The following is a 22,259-nucleotide window of genomic DNA, read 5'->3' on the forward strand; positions in this document are numbered from 1 at the left end:
TATAATGTGTTAAAGACAATACAGTTTGCAATCACTGTCCAAATGTTTGGAATCTACGTTTTTAATAATATAAAATTGCATCCAAATGATTCTGATATTACGGCATATTGTTTATAGTTTTATTTACTTCTTTTTTTTTTACAGAATTCCTAAAATAGTGATTAAAACGTCTCTTAATACTTTTTTTCTTTCAATATTTAGATCCATATTGTAGAAGTTTATATAATCAGATTCAGATTCAGATTCCTTTATTGATCCAGGGGGAAATTGCAGTTGTTACAGTTGCAGCCATTTATGTAAAAATAAACACTTTACTAATAATTTAAGACAATATAGAGAATTTACAGTATGTACACCAGATTTAAGTACTTAAGAATATAGTAAGGTGGCGGTGATTGTGATAGTAATATGAAACATCGGGTATAAAGCCGTTACAATTATTTAAATTATTTAAATGAAGTTAGTGTCTCTCTGAGTTATTGCACACACAATTGTGTGTGCTATAAATACTTCTAATAATATACTTCTCAGTTATGAATTGCTAGTGCATGCGCTCATTTTCTTTGGCCAAAATAAACTTCTTAGAGTACTTAAATGTAAACGACAGAAGATTGGTGCATTGTTTTCATTGTATATCTTCTGCTACTGTGTTAACGGTCCCTTCAGACACGTTTACGTATTTAAAAGTAACTCTGTATGTAATCAAAACAGATCAAATTGTGGTGAAATGCCATGAAGCATTTAATTGAAATATTTCCTAATTACTGTAATTGAATGGAAGTGAGGTCTGATATTGTGAAAACTGATGTGGTCCACTGCTGTTGCTTTTAGCTGTATCGGTATCTGTAGTTCAGAGCTTTGAGTAAAGCTAAGCTTCACTGTTATACATCTGCATGCCCTGTTTTACAGCAAAAACATGCCCTTACACAAACATGGTGCACCAGGAGTGTGGGAACCCCTGCATCAACACCTGCTCCAACCCTGACAGAAGCCACGTCTGTGAAGAACACTGCGTTGATGGATGCTTCTGCCCAGCAGGTACCGCAGACTCCTAAAACAGGCATTTATTCTGACTAACAATGAGCTGTAGACAAATCTTAGATGACAGAAAACACAAAGAATCGAGTTGCAATAATGTCCAGAATTTCATCATAATTCATTAATGTCTAGACGTCTGTAGAGATAAATGACCGGATGTGTTGTGTCGCAGGTTATGTGCTTGATGACCTCACTGGGAAAGGATGTGTAACACAGGAACAGTGCTCCTGCACCCACAATGGAAAAACCTATCAGCCTGGTCAGTCCTTCACCAGCAACTGCAAAGAATGGTGAGAAGCTTTATCTGTGACCTCTCTTCTTCTTCTAACACTGCTAGACTGACATTCACACAGTTTCTGATTCATCTTACATGTTCTCCCCTGTGTAGCACATGCACCTCCAACCAGTGGAGCTGTAAAGAGAAAGACTGTCCTGCGACCTGCTCTGTGGAGGGAGGCTCTCATATCGCCACATTCGATGGAAAGGCATACACTTTCCATGGTGACTGTACATACGTCCTCGTTAAGGTCAGTGTGACTGCTACATAGTTTTCCTGGATTTTGGGAAGTGCAGATGAAACTTTGTCTTTGATTACAGACATCGCATCTACAAACCTTACATACGCTCTTTCCGTTTTTTGGAACAATTTGTCACTTGGTTACTTATTTCTGGAGTGATTCTAAACCAACGTAGTGCTGACAGTCTAGCATTTTCTGGAAATCCATAATCAAACACATTACACTTTGTTTGACTCCAAAATGAGTTTCTAGACTTCCAGACTTCTTTCCAGATCTTATAACTTGTACATCAACTTAGTGCTGACACTCTAGCATTTTCTGGAAATCCATAATCAAACACATTACACTTTGTTTGACTCCAAAATGAGTTTCTAGACTTCCACACTTCTTTCCAGATCTTATAACTTGTACATCAACTTAGTGCTGACACTCTAGCATTTTCTGGAAATCCATAATCAAACACATTACACTTTGTTTGACTCCAAAATGAGTTTCTAGACATCCAGACTTCTTTCCAGATCTTATAACTTGTACATCAACTTAGTGCTGACAGTCTAGCATTTTCTGGAAATCCACAATAAAACACATTACACTTTGTTTGATGCCAAAATGAGTTGCTAGACTTCCAGACTTCTTTCCAGATCTTATAACTTGTACATCAACTTAGTGCTGACACTCTAGCATTTTCTGGAAATCCACAATCAAACACATTACACTTTGTTTGACTCCAAAATGAGTTGCTAGACTTCCAGACTTCTTTCCAGATCTTATAACTTGTACATCAACTTAGTGCTGACACTCTAGCATTTTCTGGAAATCCACAATCAAACACATTACACTTTGTTTGACTCCAAAATGAGTTGCTAGACTTCCAGACTTCTTTCCAGATCTTATAACTTGTACATCAACTTAGTGCTGACACGCTAGCATTTTCTGGAAATCCACAATCAAACACATTACACTTTGTTTGACTCCAAAATGAGTTGCTAGACTTCCAGACTTCTTTCTAGATCTTATAACTTGTACATCAACGTAGTGCTGACAGTCTAGCATTTTCTGGAAATCCATAATCAAACACATTACACTTTGTTTGACTCCAAAATGAGTTTCTAGACTTCCAGACTTCTTTCCAGATCTTATAACTTGTACATCAACTTAGTGCTGACACTCTAGCATTTTCTGGAAATCCACAATCAAACACATTACACTTTGTTTGACTCCAAAATGAGTTGCTAGACTTCCACACTTCTTTCCAGATCTTATAACTTGTACATCAACTTAGTGCTGACAGTCTAGCATTTTCTGGAAATCCATAATCAAACACATTACACTTTGTTTGACTCCAAAATGAGTTTCTAGACTTCCACACTTCTTTCCAGATCTTATAACTTGTACACCAACTTAGTGCTGACACTCTAGCATTTTCTGGAAATCCATAATCAAACACATTACACTTTGTTTGACTCCAAAATGAGTTTCTAGACTTCCACACTTCTTTCCAGATCTTATAACTTGTACATCAACTTAGTGCTGACACTCTAGCATTTTCTGGAAATCCATAATCAAACACATTACACTTTGTTTGACTCCAAAATGAGTTTCTAGACTTCCACACTTCTTTCCAGATCTTATAACTTGTACATCAACTTAGTGCTGACACTCTAGCATTTTCTGGAAATCCATAATCAAACACATTACACTTTGTTTGACTCCAAAATGAGTTTCTAGACTTCCACACTTCTTTCCAGATCTTATAACTTGTACATCAACTTAGTGCTGACAGTCTAGCATTTTCTGGAAATCCATAATCAAACACATTACACTTTGTTTGACTCCAAAATGAGTTTCTAGACTTCCACACTTCTTTCCAGATCTTATAACTTGTACATCAACTTAGTGCTGACACTCTAGCATTTTCTGGAAATCCATAATCAAACCCATTACACTTTGTTTGACTCCAAAATGAGTTGCTAGACTTCCAGACTTCTTTCCAGATCTTATAACTTGTACACCAACTTAGTGCTGACAGTCTAGCATTTTCTGGAAATCCATAATCAAACACATTACACTTTGTTTGACTCCAAAATGAGTTTCTAGACTTCCACACTTCTTTCCAGATCTTATAACTTGTACATCAACTTAGTGCTGACACGCTAGCATTTTCTGGAAATCCACAATCAAACACATTACACTTTGTTTGACTCCAAAATGAGTTGCTAGACTTCCAGACTTCTTTCTAGATCTTATAACTTGTACACCAACTTAGTGCTGACACGCTAGCATTTTCTGGAAATCCACAATCAAACACATTACACTTTGTTTGACTCCAAAATGAGTTTCTAGACTTCCAGACTTCTTTCCAGATCTTATAACTTGTACATCAACTTAGTGCTGACACGCTAGCATTTTCTGGAAATCCACAATCAAACACATTACACTTTGTTTGACTCCAAAATGAGTTTCTAGACTTCCACACTTCTTTCCAGATCTTATAACTTGTACATCAACTTAGTGCTGACACTCTAGCATTTTCTGGAAATCCATAATCAAACACATTACACTTTGTTTGACTCCAAAATGAGTTGCTAGACTTCCAGACTTCTTTCCAGATCTTATAACTTGTACACCAACTTAGTGCTGACACGCTAGCATTTTCTGGAAATCCACAATCAAACACATTACACTTTGTTTGACTCCAAAATGAGTTGCTAGACTTCCAGACTTCTTTCCAGATCTTATAACTTGTACACCAACTTAGTGCTGACACGCTAGCATTTTCTGGAAATCCACAATCAAACACATTACACTTTGTTTGACTCCAAAATGAGTTGCTAGACTTCCAGACTTCTTTCCAGATCTTATAACTTGTACACCAACTTAGTGCTGACACGCTAGCATTTTCTGGAAATCCACAATCAAACACATTACACTTTGTTTGACTCCAAAATGAGTTTCTAGACTTCCACACTTCTTTCCAGATCTTATAACTTGTACATCAACTTAGTGCTGACACTCTAGCATTTTCTGGAAATCCATAATCAAACACATTACACTTTGTTTGACTCCAAAATGAGTTGCTAGACTTCCAGACTTCTTTCCAGATCTTATAACTTGTACACCAACTTAGTGCTGACAGTCTAGCATTTTCTGGAAATCCATAATCAAACACATTACACTTTGTTTGACTCCAAAATGAGTTTCTAGACTTCCAGACTTCTTTCCAGATCTTATAACTTGTACATCAACTTAGTGCTGACACGCTAGCATTTTCTGGAAATCCACAATCAAACACATTGCACTTTGTTTGACTCCAAAATGAGTTGCTAGACTTCCAGACTTCTTTCCAGATCTTATAACTTGTACACCAACTTAGTGCTGACACGCTAGCATTTTCTGGAAATCCACAATCAAACACATTACACTTTGTTTGACTCCAAAATGAGTTTCTAGACTTCCAGACTTCTTTCCAGATCTTATAACTTGTACATCAACTTAGTGCTGACACGCTAGCATTTTCTGGAAATCCACAATCAAACACATTACACTTTGTTTGACTCCAAAATGAGTTTCTAGACTTCCACACTTCTTTCCAGATCTTATAACTTGTACATCAACTTAGTGCTGACACTCTAGCATTTTCTGGAAATCCATAATCAAACACATTACACTTTGTTTGACTCCAAAATGAGTTGCTAGACTTCCAGACTTCTTTCCAGATCTTATAACTTGTACACCAACTTAGTGCTGACACGCTAGCATTTTCTGGAAATCCACAATCAAACACATTACACTTTGTTTGACTCCAAAATGAGTTGCTAGACTTCCAGACTTCTTTCCAGATCTTATAACTTGTACATCAACTTAGTGCTGACACGCTAGCATTTTCTGGAAATCCACAATCAAACACATTACACGTTGTTTGACTTCAAAATGAGTTGCTAGACTTCCAGACTTCTTTCCAGATCTTATAACTTGTACATCAACTTAGTGCTGACACGCTAGCATTTTCTGGAAATCCATAATCAAACACATTACACTTTGTTTGACTCCAAAATGAGTTGCTAGACTTCCAGACTTCTTTCCAGATCTTATACCTTCAGAGACTATAAGGAATCATATATTCCCAGAGAAATACCCTGTCCATCTGGTACTTGGCGAATAAAGATTCTGGTTTCGACTATATATTTACTTGTACTTTGTACAGCTTTGATGTCACCCCTTATGCAGGCACACAGACGCATTATTTGCTCATATAAGGTGGTGACTGCACACTTTACTCTCTTACTGGCAACTGTTCTTCTTCCCTATTACAGCCATTAAGTCTATACCATACAGATGTTTCCTTCAAATTTCTTCCATTTTACTTGTCTTACTGGTCCTGCTTTCTAGGCCCGGCCATTGTTCCCAATTTCTTTACAATAGGAAACCATTTCAGGGCCTGTTGACAGTCATTGGACGTGCCCTTAAAGTCTTAATCCAAACATGTCTTTTATTTACGAACTCATATTTTCGAAATTGCTATGTGAATGTTCTTATTCGCTCTCTGTTTTGGGCTATAGGGCCTTTTTTGACTGCTTTGGAGTTAGTAAAAGCTCATTGTTCTGCCAAGCACAGACTGTTGGGTCTTAAGAAAACATTCTTGATGCAAAATACTTTTTCTTGCATTCATACTTGTGGTTACCCATAGACATTTTCTGGTTGCAACAATCAGAAACATTCTCTTGCAGCAGATTGGTCAGTTTGTGTCAGTTCAAGTTCTTCATAAGTATTTACGCTCATTTTTCAGCGCTTTCTTTATCCTTGTTTTCAGTTCTTATGAGTTCCATACCAGAACAACTGTTCAGTTCAACACCATTGTTTGCTTATGGTCTTGAAATTAATTTTTTCTCTTCGTTATGCATTTTCCTTGTTCATGAAAATGTCTGTGTGAGCTCAGTGAGGCTCAGTTTCTTTGCTTGATTTCAACTTTTATTACAATTAGTTATTTAGCTATGTGCCTTTTATAATGGCTTTATGAAACCTTCTGAAACTGCCAGCAGTCTCTCTTTCTGTGAGCGCCTTCTGTGCGCTGTACTCACACTCACTGTCTTTCTTTAAAATTCAATTTGAAGTTTCTGAAGAAGCCACATAAAAGCTTTATCTGTCTAAATTGCCTTTGAAGAACAGAATACAGATACTTGTGTGGAATGTTTCATTTACCAGAGTTTTAAAACCCATTTTGCCGCATATAATTTGAGGCTTGCAACACTGGAGTTCTATAGTTTGTGTTCATATGCCCTTCCACTATGCCATTATAAAAATGGAAACTAGAACAATGATTTCATCCATCCATCCATCCATCCATCCATCCATCCAGAACAATGATTTCATTTCTATTAAAACTGTTTTGGCCACGATGCTTATGGACCTTCGAAATGCTTCATACGTAGTTCCTTCAAGATATGGATATACAAAGCTTAAGAGGTTACTGGGTCGTAAAATCTCCGTTTGATTTGTCACCTCTGTTATACCACTACTGTTAATTTTATTCTTCTTTTTCCAGGAAACCAATGGCACAGACTTCACGGTGGTAGGAGACTTGGTAAAATGTGGTCTGACCGATACAGAGACGTGTCTGAAGGCGGTCACCCTGGCCCTCTCCGGAGGGAACACCGTAAGGAATTGTCATATCAAATAAACCTGCCCAGTATATCAGAGACATTTCAACACAGGGCGTTTTGTAACATTAACCATAGAGTGACAGCATGAATGTTTGAAACTTTCCTAAATCAGTCACATCATTTAGTATTTGATTCCAAAATGATGTTCACTTTCCCAGATCTTAAGACTTATGGCTTTAGTCCACAGTGTAATATACTGCTAGATATGACATCTAATATAACACATCAGGAATTCGTTTTTGAGCTGAATCAGACGAGTTAGTTTAAGAGAGAATACCCCATCCAGTTTGTAGTAAATCAATAACGCCCTGAACCGAGGCTTTTGAAGATAAATGGATAAGCAGATTCACCAAATTTCATGCATGTATATATGCAAATTCGAACATACACTACTCCACTGTTGAAATCATGCTAATATCGATGTAACAATAAAGTCATACCATTTTATTATATCGTGATTTACATGTTCACTTCTGGTTAGTATGTTAGTACAGGACTTTTGTTTCAGATACTGAAACAAATACTTTCATAGTGCCGTGATAAACTGGGGGGCAGTCGTGGGCTGGAGGTTAGGGATCTGGCCCTGTGACCAGAAGGTTGCTGGTTCAATCCCCAGCACCAACAGTCCATGACTGAGGTGCCCTTGAGCAAGACACCTAACCCCCAACTGCTCCCCTGGCACCGTGGATAGGGCTGCCCACCACTCTGGGCAAGTGTGCTCACTGCCCCCTAGTGTGTGCGTTCACTAGTGTGTATGTGGGTGTTTCACTGCATGGATGAGTTAAATGCAGAGGTCTAATTTCACAGTGTGCAAACACACACAGTGACAAACGGCTGTAAATTCAGAAACACTTCTGCATGCTAAATGTGTCCACTGCCTTCTAGGTGTTCAGCATCCAGCCGGACGGAAAAGTCTTTGTCAACAGAATCTTTTCTCAGCTTCCTCTCTCAACAGGTGAGTGACTACGAAGGTTCAGTAAGATCCCTACCTAGAACGTAGAAATGCGCTGGCCTGCTGGAAATAATTTTTGAAAGCTTGTAGTCATGTTCAGTCTACTACGTGCTTAATAAACAACAGTATTTATCATACATCTATCTTCTTTTTGTAGCGGGTGTGAACATTTTCAGACCGACCACGTTTTACGTCATCGTGCAGACCTCTTTTGGACTTCAGATGGAGGTTCAGCTCGTGCCAATTATGCAGGTCTACATAACAGTGGATGGAACTCACAAGCAGAAGTTACTTGGTGCGTTAAATGTTCACACATATGTTCGTTTTTATGTATGTATAGTTCTCATGTTGATTGGACAACAGAGCCAACTCTTATATTCTCCGTGTTCAGGCCTGTGTGGAAACTTCAATGACATGCAAAGTGATGATTTCACCACTACGACTGGGTCCTGCGAGGGTACCGGTGCAGGCTTCGCCAACAGCTGGAGGACCAGAGCTAACTGCCCTGAAATGAAGAACAGCTTCGAGAACCCATGCAGTCTTAGCTTGGAAAATGGTATGCCTCGAAGTTTTTCTTCGCTTTCATAAACGTATTACAGAGTGTGATTCTAAGAAGCGCCGTAATAAACACTGTTATACATTTTTACAGAGAAATATGCTCAGAAGTGGTGCTCTCTGCTGTCAGACCCCAATGGAGCGTTTGCTCCATGCCACAGTGAGATCAGCCCAGATCTCTATCAAAAGGTATCTTACAGTGGATGATCCTATCTGTGCTTTGTTTATAACCATTTTTAGACATACTTCAGTTTTTATTTACCATTTTCAAGCAATTTCTTCTTTTAACCTTGTGTATTCACTTTTACCATTAGCTTTGGTTTTACAAGCATTTAACTAGGCCCTCCACCGCCTATGAAAATGCTGTGGCTGATACAGATTTTAAGAGGATATCTAATAATAATGGACAATATTTCTATATTTACTTTAAATTCATATACAATTACACACAATTTTCAAGTTTTGACTTAATGAGAGGGAATAAATCATCGATGATGAAATAACCTGTCAAGGATTGTCATGAAATATTGCCCGATAAAAAGAACTGACATATTTTTACCATCATTTTATAACCATTTTTTTTGGTTTTCATTCAACAGAACTGCATGTATGACTCCTGCAATTGTGAGAAGAGTGAGAGCTGCATGTGCGCAGCACTTTCTTCGTATGTGCACGCCTGTGCTGCCAAAGGGATCCTTCTCAACGGCTGGAGAAATGAAGCCTGCAGTAAGTGATTCATTTCTAGTACTTTAACTTTTAAATGGTATGGGTATCATAGACTATGAGCAAATAATATTACTCATGGCTGCTTGTAGGCATGCAATAGAGACCCTATAATAATGTTACCAGGTTAAAGTAATTAATATTCAAACAGTGCCTGAGGTTTAGCAAGGTCACATAGTTCTAATATTAATTAAATAATATTGTAATGCAAGAAACAATATAATATAAGCATACATGTACATTTTTCATTTATCTGTCTCTGATGCCTCATAACTGTTCTCTGAACTTTACTTTTCTGGCATTTGGCTGACGCTCTTATCCAGAGCGACTTACAATTTGATCATTTTTACATAGGTAGGCCAAGGTGGTGTTAGGAGTCTTGCCCAAGGACTCTTATTGGTATAGTGTAGGGTGTTTGCCCAGGTGGGGACTGAACCCCAGTCTACAGGGCAGAGGTGTTAACCACTACGCTATCCCAACCATTCTTTACTTGTTGTATAAAAGCAATACAATTAATAGCACTACTGTACCGATGAGACATGTTATCCACAATAACACACACAATCTTGAATATTGTATTGCTCATTTCACTGATATGTTACACATTAAATGCGTTTTTATCTAAACTGGGTAATTTTTGTTCACAGAGAATTATACCACCTGCCCCAGCACCATGGTCTACTCCTACGACGTTCAGACCAGCAACCAGTCATGCCGCTGCCACAGTGACCCAGACTTTACATGTGCTGTTACCTTTGAGCCCGTGGACGGATGTGTCTGCGCAGCTGGAACGTATCTTGATGAAAGCGGGAAATGTGTCCCGCCAGCTAAATGTTCCTGCTACTTCAAAGGATCAGTGATTCCTCCTGGAGAAGTCATCACCAGGGATGGTGCCATGTGGTGGGCCTTATTTAGAGTCTTTACAAAAAGATATCATTTGGTTTTCTCATTATGACAGTAGAAAGCCCGTTACTGGCGCTCTTCCTAAAGATTTCACCAACTTGTATTTCAGCACCTGTAAAGACGGCCAAATCAGCTGCATCGGACATTCCACTGACGAGCCAAGTGAGTGCTCCCACTGTTTAATATTGAACATGCACAGTTTAGCTTATAATGTGATATTGCCACACTAGTGAAAAAAATGCTCCTTTTCCATATTGTAGTGGGATAGATACTGCACACAGAACAGCCCTGCCCTCTAGTGTTCATAAAAATATGAGTCAGTGTGTCTTTCCTGCTTTTAATTGATTAATCAGGCATTTTCTTACTTGGAGTGCCCCCTTATGTTCTACTAAAATGGCCTGATCAAATTTGTAATTAAATTCAATTAAATTCAAGCGTGCAAAATGACGTGAGTGTAAAGCACAACAGAACAATTTTAGCCTTTGATGAAAAAAAGTGGGATGGGGAGCAAACTTTCAGTCTGTCGTGACGCTGCTACAAGTATAATTTTAGACCCATGTAGAAAGACAAATAACATGTACAAACACACGGGTTGGTACAATACCTGCACAAACAATAGACAGGATCAGACTAGACAAACAGACTAGCGTGTGGTCAAGTCCAAGTGTGGGATAGTGCAAACAGTGTATGACACACGACGCTGCTAGTAAGGCAGTTTAGTGGATATACGTCATATGTGTCTAGGAAAGGAAGGGACTTACGAGTAAATATAGTTGGCACAGAAGTTTCAGTCCTATGAGGGAGTAATACGCAGTCTAGAGAAATGGGAAAATTGAACGTACACAGGGAGCAGACCACCCCAAATGTAGTTCATCAGCCAAGACGCGTTTGGTGTCTGAAGTTCGCTTCTTTAATTTTAGAACTAGACTTACAAATATATAGACTTGCTTATGTTGTTTCTGGCACTATACAAACTATAAACATTGACAAAAGTATGGCACATAGCTAAAAAATATCAGCAGCGCCTTAAAGGCTGAATTTTGTTAATGTTTATATACATGTTAATACATTTGGGGGCAGTCGTGGGCTGGAGGTTAGGGATCTGGCCCTGTGACCGGAAGGTTGCCGGTTCGATCCCCAGTGCCGACAGTCCATAACTGAGGTGTCCTTGAGCAAGACACCTAACCCCCAACTGCTCCCTGGGTGCTGTGGATAGGGCTGCCCACTGCTCTGGGCAAGTGTGCTCACTGCCCCCTAGTGTGTGTGTATTCACTAGTGTGTATGTGGTGTTTCACTTCACGGATGGGTTAAATGCGGAGGTGGAATTTCCCCGGTTGTGGGATCAAAAAAGTATCACTTAATAACAGTGTCACACAGTGTCAGAAACCATATATATATATATATATAAACCACATAATCTGTGGTTGGTTAGTGTAGTGGGTAACACCTCTGCCTTGTACACTGGGGTTCAATCCCTGCCTGGGTGAACACCCTATACTATATCAATAAGAGTCCTTGGGCAAGACTCCTAACACCACCTTGGCCTTCCTGATCAAATTGTAAGTCGCTCTGGACAGGAGCGCCTGCCAAATGCCATGAAAATAATCAAGTCGACTGCAGACACTGAACTCCGCACATAAATGATCGAGTTGGCATCATACTAACTGTTGAGGCAAGCTATCATTGCTTATTAGCTACGTTAGCCTCATAGTGCCAGTAAAGAAGCAAACTTCAAACATTAAACATGACTTGGCTGTTTGACTACATTTGGTTTGAGGGGGGAAACTGTGCCAGTTAGATTTTTTGCCAAATTGTCTCTTTTCTAAAAGAAAAAAAAAAAATCTAATTTACTTCTACATGTTAAATCGCGCACTATAGGAACAGAGTCTGGGGGGTGCTTTTTATCTCCTACCCTTTCCCCATGTATTCTGTATTGTGTACTTTTCCTCATCCCTGTCTTCCTGTCCTGCCCCCCCCCCCCTTTTTCATATTGTATGTGTACGGACGGGTTGATGGCTAATTTCACTGGTACTTGTGACTAGTGACAATAAAGGGCTTCATTCATTAGACAGCAGAGCAATTGTGAGACTCTTGACTGAGAACATGCCCTGATTGTTTTGGATGTCAGCATTACTGAGTGTCACCTTTTGCCCTCAGCTTGCTCCTCACCAATGGTGTTCTTCAACTGCACCAACTCTGCCCCAGGATCTACAGGCTCTGAGTGCCAGAAGAGCTGCAACAATCTGGACCTCACCTGTGTGAGTTATTCCCTGTGTAAACGTTTGATAAATTAAGATGCTTCTGCTCTGGCTTTACCCAAGAAATATGACCTCCTGGCTTTTCATATATTGAACTTTACTATGAATGTATGCTGAAAACAAACTGTCTCCCAACAGATCAGTACAGAGTGTATCTCGGGCTGTGTGTGTCCCTCGGGACTGGTGTCCGATGGGCAAGGAGGCTGCATTAAAGAGGAACTGTGTCCTTGCGTCCACAATGGTGTCTTTCACCAACCTGGAGAATCCATCAAAGTTGACTGCAATACCTGGTAAACCTCAATCTCAGTTGAAATTTGTTCTATATTTGGGGCAGTCGTGGGCTGGAGGTTAGGGAACTGGCCCTGTGACCGGAAGGTTGATCCCCAGTACCAACAGTTCATGACTGAGGTGTCCTTGAGCAAGACACCTAACCCCCAACTGCTCCCCGGGTGCCGTGGATAGGGCTGCCCACCGCTCCGGGTAAGTGTGCTCACTGCCCCCTAGTGTGTGTGCTCACTAGTGTGTATGTGGTGTTTCACTTCACGGATGGGTTTAATGCGGAGGTGAAATTTCCCCATTTGCGGGATTATAAAAGTGTCACTTACCTATACAGTTGTTGTCTAATTTATGCACTAGAGGGACATCACTGCCCCCAGTCAAAACATAAAAGCAAATTAAAAATCTTGGTTATTAAATGTAGTTATGTTATAACTGACGTTTGGGGGAGGAACATGTCTGAAACCCCTCCTTCCTCCAATGTCACACCCTATAAAGACCCATCATCACCTTCTGTTCCTGTGATGAAGGCTTCGCAATGCCTACCGCCCCCCCATCTCTACACCTCAGTGCTACATCAGTCTTACTACAGCTATGAGGGGTTTGGCCTTCTAGCTACAGTGAGAAGCTGTCCAGCCCAAGTTCTCAAAGTTCTCCATTTTTCTTTAGTTAGTCTCCCCTCATATTACCACCACCATGCCTGGGGCATGAACATTAGATCCTAATAAAAAAAAATCTACTTTTTTCAAAAAGAAACAAACATGTTCTCAAAGTCGGACCAGAATGAAAAACACTGCCATTAATTCATCTGTAAACATGCCTATTCGACTCCTGCAGTGGTCTCTTAAAAGGGAGGCTTTCTAATGAGAAGGCAGCCAGATAGTTAACGTTACTGTCCAAATATCACATCTGTATTTATTAGCTTTTATGACATATTCACGTAATGCATGGTGGGAACTGTAGGTAGAGAACACTGATAGACAAAAACGCAAGATACCAAACTGTGAATTGTGGCAAACTGAGATTAGAGCTGACAGACGCACTGCTGCACTACAGAATGTTACAAAACACGACAAATTACATTTTAAATGCCAGTTTTTGGTCAGAATGCCGGTTCGTTTTTCCAAACTGTGCCAAAAACACAGCGAAGATATAGTCTTCTTCTTCTTCTTCTTCTTCTTTCGGCTGCTCCCTTTAGGGGTCGCCACAGCAGATCATCTGCCTCCATCCACTGCCTCCTCTACTTTCACACCAACCATCTCCATGTCCACCTTCACTACATCCATAAACCTTCTCTGAAGTCTACCTCTTCTCCTTCTACCCGGCAGCTCCATCTCCAACATTCTTTGCCCAATATATCCACTATTCCTCCTCAACACATGTCCAAACCATCTCAACCTGGCCTCTCTGGCTTTATCTCCAAAGTGCTCCACCTTCACCGTCCCTCTGATCTGCTCATTTCTAATCTTGTTCAGCCTTGTCACTCCCAACGATGATATAGTAAAAATACAAAAAAGGAATTATATCAAGTTAGTCACGATGACCTGCACCTCTTTTTCATTTAGCTTGCTATACGTCCAAACGCTGTACTAATTTAAACTGGAATTTTTTAAACTGCATTTTCTGAAGGGAAACAGGCGATGCCTACCTGACCCTGCATTAACGCTCAGATGATGCCTTTTCAAACCGTTTCTCAGTTTTTTTCATTGCTGTCTATGGACCAACACTGAAAGGCAATGCTGCAGCCTGCACAACATGCTTCATGTTTTGAAACCACACATTTAAGTTGAACGCTTTTGTGCTGAAAAGTGCCACATGTCATTCACAGCTCACCAGCCAACATTCAGGATTTCCATTTGCTCAAACAACATGGGAGAAAATCTAGTTTTGGCCCTTTTTGGACATAGTTATTTGTGTTATCTGTTATAGAAATATTGTCCACATTTTCTATTTATTATATATATATATATATATATATATCCATCCATCCATCCATCCATCATCTCCCGCTTCTCCGGGGTTCGGGTCGCGGGGGCAGCATCCTAAGCAATGAGGCCCAGACCTCCCTTTCCCCAGCCACTTCCACTAGCTCCCTGGGGGGGATTCCGAGGTGCTCCCAGGCCAGCTGGGCGATATAGTCACGCCAGCGTGTCTTGGGTCTTCCCCGGGGTCTCCTCCCGGGTGGACTTGCCTATGACACCTCCCGAGGGAGGCGTCCAGGAGGCATCCTAACAAGATGCCCGAACCACCTCAACTGGCTCCTCTCGACATGGAGAAGCAGCGGACAGATATTTGTCTGTTTATCAATCGCCTCTACATTTCCTGTTTGTGCTTACCCACTTATTAATTGAAAGCGAGCCCCATGTTCACAAAGGGGTCATCTGAACGCCCCCTTAAGGAGCTCAATGGTTATCATAGGCACAATGATTGAAGCATATTTACGATCTGTAACTAGTTGCTGACTATCATATCTCTTGTTTCGTTTGAATGCAGCACATGTAAGGACAAGAAATGGCAGTGCACCACAAATCCGTGCTATGGAACCTGCACAGCTTACGGCGATGGACATTACATCACATTTGATGGGAAAAGATACACCTTTGATGGAGACTGTGAATATACCCTTGTCAGAGTAAGTGAAGAGAAAAATCTCCAGTGCTTTGAGTGGTTATATACTTTGTTTTATTTATTTTAAGTAGCACTGGCTGACTGTCACATAATTCCACCATGCATGCACATTTAGGCGGCACGGTGCATCATATTTTATCGCTATCATGATGAACACATGGTTGAGGGCTGCGAGAACAGAATGTGTGGAATGATGTTGCTTTTAAGGAACTAAATACATATTCATTAGTTTTTGTAGGCGTATATTAATCATAAACGAATGGTCTGACTGCAAACACAAAAAGCTGTTCAGGGAGATCTGTCTGTTTTTAGACGCTCACTCACGTCTCGCAGGACACGAATTCTTCACAAGGGGGCGCCATTTGCAGCCAAATCGTTTTTGATGCTTCATAGGAGCAAGTGTTTTTTTCCTATGAATTATTAATCAGTTCTCATCTAAGCTGTTCTGACGTAAATCGCTATCTAATCTGCACCTACAGCACATACAGTCAAGGCACACTATTTTAATAACAATTCATCGCTTCTCATGTTATCCAGATATCCAAAAGCTTTATTGAACATCTCATTTTCTGCCTAATACATTCACATAGAAACACGTTCATAAATAAAAAGAGATTAAGCAGAATGTTTGTGTAAAGTGCAGAGTATAACAGAATCATTCATTCGTTTATGCCTGTTAACTGTTCATGAAGTAAAATAAAACATTTTTCCGTTTTAGGATCACTGTGGCCTCAGCAATGCCAGCGCCACCTTCAGAGTCATCACTGAAAACGTTCCCTGTGGAACCACCGGCACAACCTGCTCCAAGGCTATTAAGCTCTTCCTTGGGGTGAGGCCTCGGCTTACATTAATTGTACATACAAAGTTGTAAAATCATTGTTTAGCACACCAGTACTTAACAGAAGAACTTCTTTCCTTTCCTTCTTTCAGAAAAATGAGCTCATACTAACGGATGGAAGCTACCAAGTTGTGCAAAGGGATCAAGGAGAGGAGATTCCCTACCAGATCCAGCTCATTGGAATCTACTTGGTGATTGAGGCCGATAATGGCATAATTCTTATGTGGGATCGAAAGACAAGCATATCCATCAAGCTGAGTCCAGAATACAAGGTGAGCATATCTCCACATACTAAAGTCTGACTTTTCTGCTGCGTCCAGATACCATGAGTGGACATTTTCTGAACCTTATTTGATCTCTCTCAGGGTGCTGTCTGCGGCCTCTGCGGAAATTATGACGGCAATGCAAAGAATGACTTCACCTTAAGAAACCAAGGAGTGGTGACCAGTGCCTTGGAGTTTGGAAACAGCTGGAAGGATTCCTCCACCTGCCCCAATGCCGCCACTCTCCTGAATCCCTGTTCCTTTAACCCCTACAGGCAGTCCTGGGCTCAGAAACAGTGCAGCATCATCAACAGTGAGGTCTTCCAAGACTGTCATTCACAGGTACGTTGTTTTAACCTTATGAAGTTAGCTCAGTCGGTTTGCTTCGATTAATTCACTTTGCCTTTCTTTTTAAGATAACACACTCCAGGCTTAACTGGACTTTTTCTTCTTGTCAAGGTGGATCCCACTCCCTATTATGAGGCTTGTGTGTGGGACGCGTGTGCCTGTGATACTGGTGGAGACTGCGAGTGTTTGTGCACTGCGGTCGCAACCTACGCAGAAGTCTGTAATGCGGTTGGAACCTGCATTGCATGGAGAACACCTAGCATCTGCCGTGAGTTTCTCAAGTGTTCTTAAATACAGGGGAGCGTCATGCGCCCAGTTTTTTTCAAGAGGTATAGTTTTTATATCTGTACCATGTACAGTTACTGTCTTTAAACATTCTCAATTCAATATTCAAGATTCAATAAGTTCAAAATAACATGGAATTTTGGGTTTTATGGAAACTGCTGCTAAGATGGACAACACACAACAGTATTCAAGTCAAGTTTACTTATTCAGCTCTTTTTAGAAGAGGCCTCGTTCTAACAGCTTACAGAAAATCTGGCTCTAAGCCTCAGTGAGCAGGCCAAAGACAGCCGTGACAAAAATCAGAGCAAGAGGAAGGAACTTTAAGAGAGACCAAGACTCAAAAAGGAACCCACCCTCCTTTGGTCGAGAGTGCATAGCAAAATGAAGAGAGGATGAGATTTTACAATTAAAACACTATATTGAATATAGAGGAAGAAAATAGCTGTTCACCGGACAGAAGTGTTTAGATTAACTAAAGAAATCCAGTGCCTTCTGTTAGAGGCCTATCAGAGTAGCATCGAGAAACCCGGGAAAATAACGAGAAACAGATCGTTGAAAATCTGTCACTGTCACCAGTGAACCTAATGAGAAGCTGTAGTGCACTGTCAAACTGCCAAACTGTCAAAATGTCTACGTAATTCATTTCAAGAGTTATGTTTTCAAGCATTTTAGGGACAAACCTGCAAATGTATACACTAAACAGGAGGTTTTAGCTTTGCTAGTTAGCCGAGGTAGTGTTGTAGCCTACACTGCTAGCGTCTGTATAATGGTGGAAGTTAAATTTTAGAGACTTACCCACATTTTCGCCATCACACCTGCCATTAGAAAGAATTAAAAAGTGATCTGTGGAAATCTTCAGAACCCAGTGGAAAAGCCACACAAAGTCTCAAAGTTAGGAGATGATTCAGCCAGGAATGCATAAGGATTTTGTCAGTTGTATCTATGGGTGAAGCATGGAAAGGTCACTTGACCGGTTCTATCCCATAGAGTATTGGCAATCCAACTCTTATCTGTTAAATACCTCAGAATCCACATAAGAAGCTCTAGCTGCTGACTACTACTTTACAATGCAGTCGCAAAATGGATAGCAAGTGGGAGCCTATAGTCCTAGATAGACGAAGCCAAGAAGGGACCAGAGGATTCTGAGGGCTTTCATACTCAGGGAGAAACTTATGGGGAGAAAACAAATACTAGGGTGGCACGGTGGCACACGGTGCATTGTTGCCTGACAGCACCAAGGTCCCCGGTCCGAATCCCGGGTGGACCCTCTCTAGGGGGCAGTCATGGGCTGGAGGTTAGGGAACCAGTCTCGTCACTGGTTCGATCCCCAGAGCCGACAGTACATGACTGAGGTATCCTTGAGCAAGACACCTAACCCCCAACTGCTCCCCGGGCGCTGCGGATTGGGCTGGCCACCGCTCTGGGCAAGTGTGCTCACTGCCCCCTAGTGTGTGTGTGCTCACTAGAGTGTATGTGGTGTTTCACTTCACGGATGGGTTAAACGTGGGGGTGAAATTTCCCCGTTGTGGGACTAATAAGGGTCACTTAATCTTAAATATGGTATCTGCTCAGAATAGGTGGCTGGCTTTTCTGCAAATTAGCACAGGAATCTAAATAAGGATTCATTAGTCTCTAAACCCAACAGACTTTACAACAAGAAAAGTCACAGCTTCAATGGGCATGATGCTTCTGGAACATGGACAGTACAATGGGTGATGTTAAACACTTGAGATTAAACTCCTGTTCTTCTTGCAGCAATATTCTGCGATTACTACAACCCTACTGGTGAGTGTGAGTGGCACTATAAACCCTGTGGCGCCCCCTGTGTGAAGACCTGCAGGAACCCCTCTGGGAAGTGTTCCAGTCAGATACCACCACTGGAAGGTACACAGATCATTTTAAAACGAGCTGGGCAATTAATTGGAATATTCTCTGGCAAGACGAATACCAGTGTCCACTTTTTGCTGCATATATAATATTGAACATAACAGTCAAATGAAATTACATAAACAATTATTAATGCAATTTCCTATCATGTGAGACAAAGTGCATGATATATGGAGTATTTGCTGCAATGCTGTCTGAGTGGTAAACTGAAAATATCAGGGACATTTAACAGGCTACAGCCTTATTTGATATTTGCCTCTTTAGGCTGTTCTCCAAACTGTCCTCTTGATCAGCCATACCTTGATGAGCAGACAATGAAATGTGTGAAGAGTGAGAGCTGCGGCTGCTACGATAAACAAGGGAAGCATTACAGCAATGGAGAGAACGTTCCCAGCACAGAAAACTGCCAGACATGGTATGCTCGCACTTGATATCTTCAAGCCATTATTTATTAATTTGATGTATTTAAAACAAAGTGATTTTCTTACGTTTGTTCTTTTTGCAGTTCTTGCCATTCGGTGACAATCAACTGCACAAGAGATGTCAACGGTAAGAAGAGACTGTTCATGTCTTATGTGCATCACGAATATCTCTTACACTTTAATACCAGTTGTTAAGTAGAAGACTCATCTTTTTCATCTCTTTGTAGCATGTACCTGCACATACGATGGAAAAACATATCGATATGGAAGCATTATCTACAACACCACCGATGGGTATGGCCACTGCATGACGGCTGTCTGTGGAGAGGATGGAAAGATTGAGAGGAAAATGTATCCTTGCACTACAACTCCACCACCAACAACAACCATTCCAACAACTACCTTTAACTTCTCCACAACACAACCAGGTCAGTGCTGCCAACTATACCTACAACAAGTTCTTGTAAGGGAGAGAAAGGAGGGTTTTTTTTTGTAACATAAACATGTCACTGTTTCACACAAAGTCTAAACTTCGCTTCCCCTGTCAGCTCAAGAGGGGGGTGGGTGTGCACAGTGGTTATATCACCCCTGCAGTCCTTTTCTGATGGGTGAAACCGGTGGTGCTACAGCTACCCCCATATGTTACAACCCTTCCCAGTCTTCCCGATGTGTAAAGGTTCTTGCCGGTGCAACTTGCCAATCTCTCAAAGTCAGAATTTCTTTTCACCAGTACAGACCAAAGCAGACTTATCGTATGTTTTCTGATGCTCACCTTACATTTATAGAGGGTAACATGCAGATAACTGACAGGGTGAGATGCCAAACGAAGGATATTGTCTGAACATTCAGAACACAGTAAACTCCACCATTTTTACTGTTGTATTACTGTTTTTAATGTTAGTGTATCCCAAATTTAATGCTCACATGTAATGACCATGTGTAGTGTAATTTGAAGTAGTGTGACTACATCAAATCAAATCAAATTTATTTGTAGCGCTTTTTACGACGGATGTTGTCACAAAGCAGCTTTACAGAATTTCGGAAACGAAAGTTTTAACAGGACTGTAAGAATGTACAAAAACCCCCCCGGTGAGCAAGCCAGGGGCAACAGTGGCAAGGAAAAACTCCCTCAGAACTGAGGAAGAAACCTTGGGAGGAACCAGGCACACCAGGGGGGACCCATCCTCCTCTGTTCAAACTACCTACCAGACTAGTTGTTAGGTAGACTACCTAGCACAGAGCAACATAGCTATAACACATAACTATGTAAATCCCACCTTCGAATACATTCCTGAATGTTTTTACATTAATATGTCTCCAGTGTTGAGAATCTTTACTTATTCTGAACTAAAATTAAGCAAATCTATTTGTGAGCCACTATGCTAACCTAGTTAAAATAGTCTTTAGCAGATGGAGGCAACTTTAAATGGACAGTAAATTGCAGGTTAATTACTTGTTCCATCTAGTTAGATGTTGCAAAAAAGCAGCTATCAAGGAATGTGGAGACAAGTTAATCCTGAAAGACATCATGGTTATCATATAGGGCAGTGGATAGCAAGTGGGAGCAAGTTTGGGAACCTTGTTCTTGCTTGGAGCCAAATTGGAGTCCACACCAAAAGAGCTGGATTTCTGAGTTGTTTTTTGATTGACAACAGCTGTTCTTCGCATTTTTTTTTCAGTGAGCTTAAACGTTATGAGTTACTTTTGTTTTAATTCACATTCATGCTCTTATTAACTACCTGCTGCCTCCAAAACACCTATGTCCCACAATTCGAGTGCATACATACACTACACACACTTCTTGGTTTGCAATGTCTTGCAGCTCATTAATTGCTACACATTAAAAGCAGTCTTAAAGTCCTTTTTCTTTCCCTTCAAATGGTTAGATGTTTTCCTGACCACTCTGAATTGGCACCCCCTGGGCCTGTCATGCTTACTCCTTTTGTGGTCAGCAGTATCCACAACATAAGTCTGTTGGCCTCTTGTTTCTCTTTCTTTGTCATCTTGGTCATCCACTTCCACATCCTCACTTCCAGGATTTGGGACAGCCCAAAGCAGCCATCCCCATCTCTCCATTGCTGTATTTGTGTCTTTGTTCGGCTCGCCCCATTTCAGAGCCTGAAGCCATCAGAATGGATGAGCCTTTTCTGTCCACTGCTGTACCAGATGTGCATGTGGAGAAAAGGTCATCTATATCAAAACATCTTCCAAGCCATTATTTATGGTTGTCTTGCTTACAGTGGACTCTGTCATTTGGGAACAGAAAATTCAAGTGAGTTCTCAGGCTTTGACCCATCGGTGATTTGATTGATACCGGCCTGTTGCGAAGAAGGGACAGTGCAAGATTTAAACAAGAACCTTGCCACTTCCATGCTACCAATTCTTTTCTTCATCTTCCTAACCTTAAAGCCCCAGCAAACCTTAATGGGTGATTTCTTTAGATTAAGTAAAGATTGGTCTTGTTAGTGCACAACATGCAAGTATAAAGTAGGCCCTATGAGTAATTGGTTATGGTCCATGTGTACTTTGTCAGAATTTGTTGTTTTAAGCTTTACCCTCAGCATTCACCAAGGTAATGTCACTTGTCCCACCCACATATCAAAATTATGTGTTCCCATTTAAGCTACCTTGCTCTCTTTAAAACTGAGCAACCTAGTGGTCAAAAGTGTGGGAACCCACTATTGGCTTAGCACTACCAAAAACAC

The 22,259-nt window shown here is 40.7% G+C and overlaps 1 protein-coding gene across 1 annotated transcript in view; it reads left to right on the forward strand.

Annotated features, from left to right (window-relative positions):
• The window catches only part of muc5f (mucin 5f), a 55,888-nt gene that overhangs the window by 4,942 nt on the left and 28,687 nt on the right, over window positions 1-22,259 (forward strand). Inside the window, 22 exon segments of the mRNA XM_037545360.1 lie at window positions 910-1,038; window positions 1,211-1,328; window positions 1,427-1,565; window positions 7,099-7,209; window positions 8,102-8,171; window positions 8,326-8,463; window positions 8,560-8,724; window positions 8,818-8,912; window positions 9,323-9,449; window positions 10,094-10,346; window positions 10,459-10,511; window positions 12,507-12,607; window positions 12,746-12,897; window positions 15,377-15,515; window positions 16,230-16,340; window positions 16,442-16,621; window positions 16,715-16,954; window positions 17,072-17,228; window positions 19,001-19,129; window positions 19,397-19,547; window positions 19,638-19,681; window positions 19,782-19,982. Coding sequence (XP_037401257.1) covers window positions 910-1,038; window positions 1,211-1,328; window positions 1,427-1,565; window positions 7,099-7,209; window positions 8,102-8,171; window positions 8,326-8,463; window positions 8,560-8,724; window positions 8,818-8,912; window positions 9,323-9,449; window positions 10,094-10,346; window positions 10,459-10,511; window positions 12,507-12,607; window positions 12,746-12,897; window positions 15,377-15,515; window positions 16,230-16,340; window positions 16,442-16,621; window positions 16,715-16,954; window positions 17,072-17,228; window positions 19,001-19,129; window positions 19,397-19,547; window positions 19,638-19,681; window positions 19,782-19,982 — 3,003 coding nt within the window.

This window comes from Pygocentrus nattereri, chromosome 15 (genome assembly GCF_015220715.1).
Source record: "Pygocentrus nattereri isolate fPygNat1 chromosome 15, fPygNat1.pri, whole genome shotgun sequence".
Taxonomy (NCBI): Eukaryota; Metazoa; Chordata; class Actinopteri; order Characiformes; family Serrasalmidae; genus Pygocentrus; species Pygocentrus nattereri.